This window comes from Penaeus monodon, chromosome 19 (assembly GCF_015228065.2).
Source record: "Penaeus monodon isolate SGIC_2016 chromosome 19, NSTDA_Pmon_1, whole genome shotgun sequence".
NCBI classification, from domain to species: domain Eukaryota; kingdom Metazoa; phylum Arthropoda; class Malacostraca; order Decapoda; family Penaeidae; genus Penaeus; species Penaeus monodon.
This window is the reverse complement of record NC_051404.1, coordinates 11,340,739-11,341,029: the sequence shown is the minus strand read 5'-3', so window position 1 is coordinate 11,341,029 and position 291 is coordinate 11,340,739. Positions and strand designations below refer to the sequence as shown.

Genomic DNA, 291 nt, shown 5'->3' with positions numbered 1-291 from the left:
TTGAATAGACAGACAAAAACAGATAAATAAACAACTTAATTAAAGACCCATAAACCTATCCTGATCCCTATCCTAAGGTCCATGAAAAACACCTCACCTGGAGGGGTGTAAGGTTCTTGTAAGGTTCATCAGGGTTCTGTCTCGGCCACAGCTGCTCCGCCTGCAGACATGCTTCGTTGCAGAACCTCAGGCCCATCACCTGGAGGGAGAGTGAAGGGGGAACTCATAAGCACAGCACGGCTAAGTAAACCTATCTGTTTTTGTGTGTATAAGTGTACGTGGGTGAATATT

The 291-nt window shown here is 45.4% G+C and overlaps 1 protein-coding gene across 1 annotated transcript in view; it reads right to left on the bottom strand.

Annotated features, from left to right (window-relative positions):
• The window catches only part of LOC119585060 (arrestin homolog), a gene marked incomplete in the record, with an annotated part of 137,586 nt that overhangs the window by 38,341 nt on the left and 98,954 nt on the right, over positions 1 to 291 (bottom strand). The window contains 1 exon segment of the mRNA XM_037933677.1: positions 98 to 199. Coding sequence (XP_037789605.1) covers positions 98 to 199 — 102 coding nt within the window.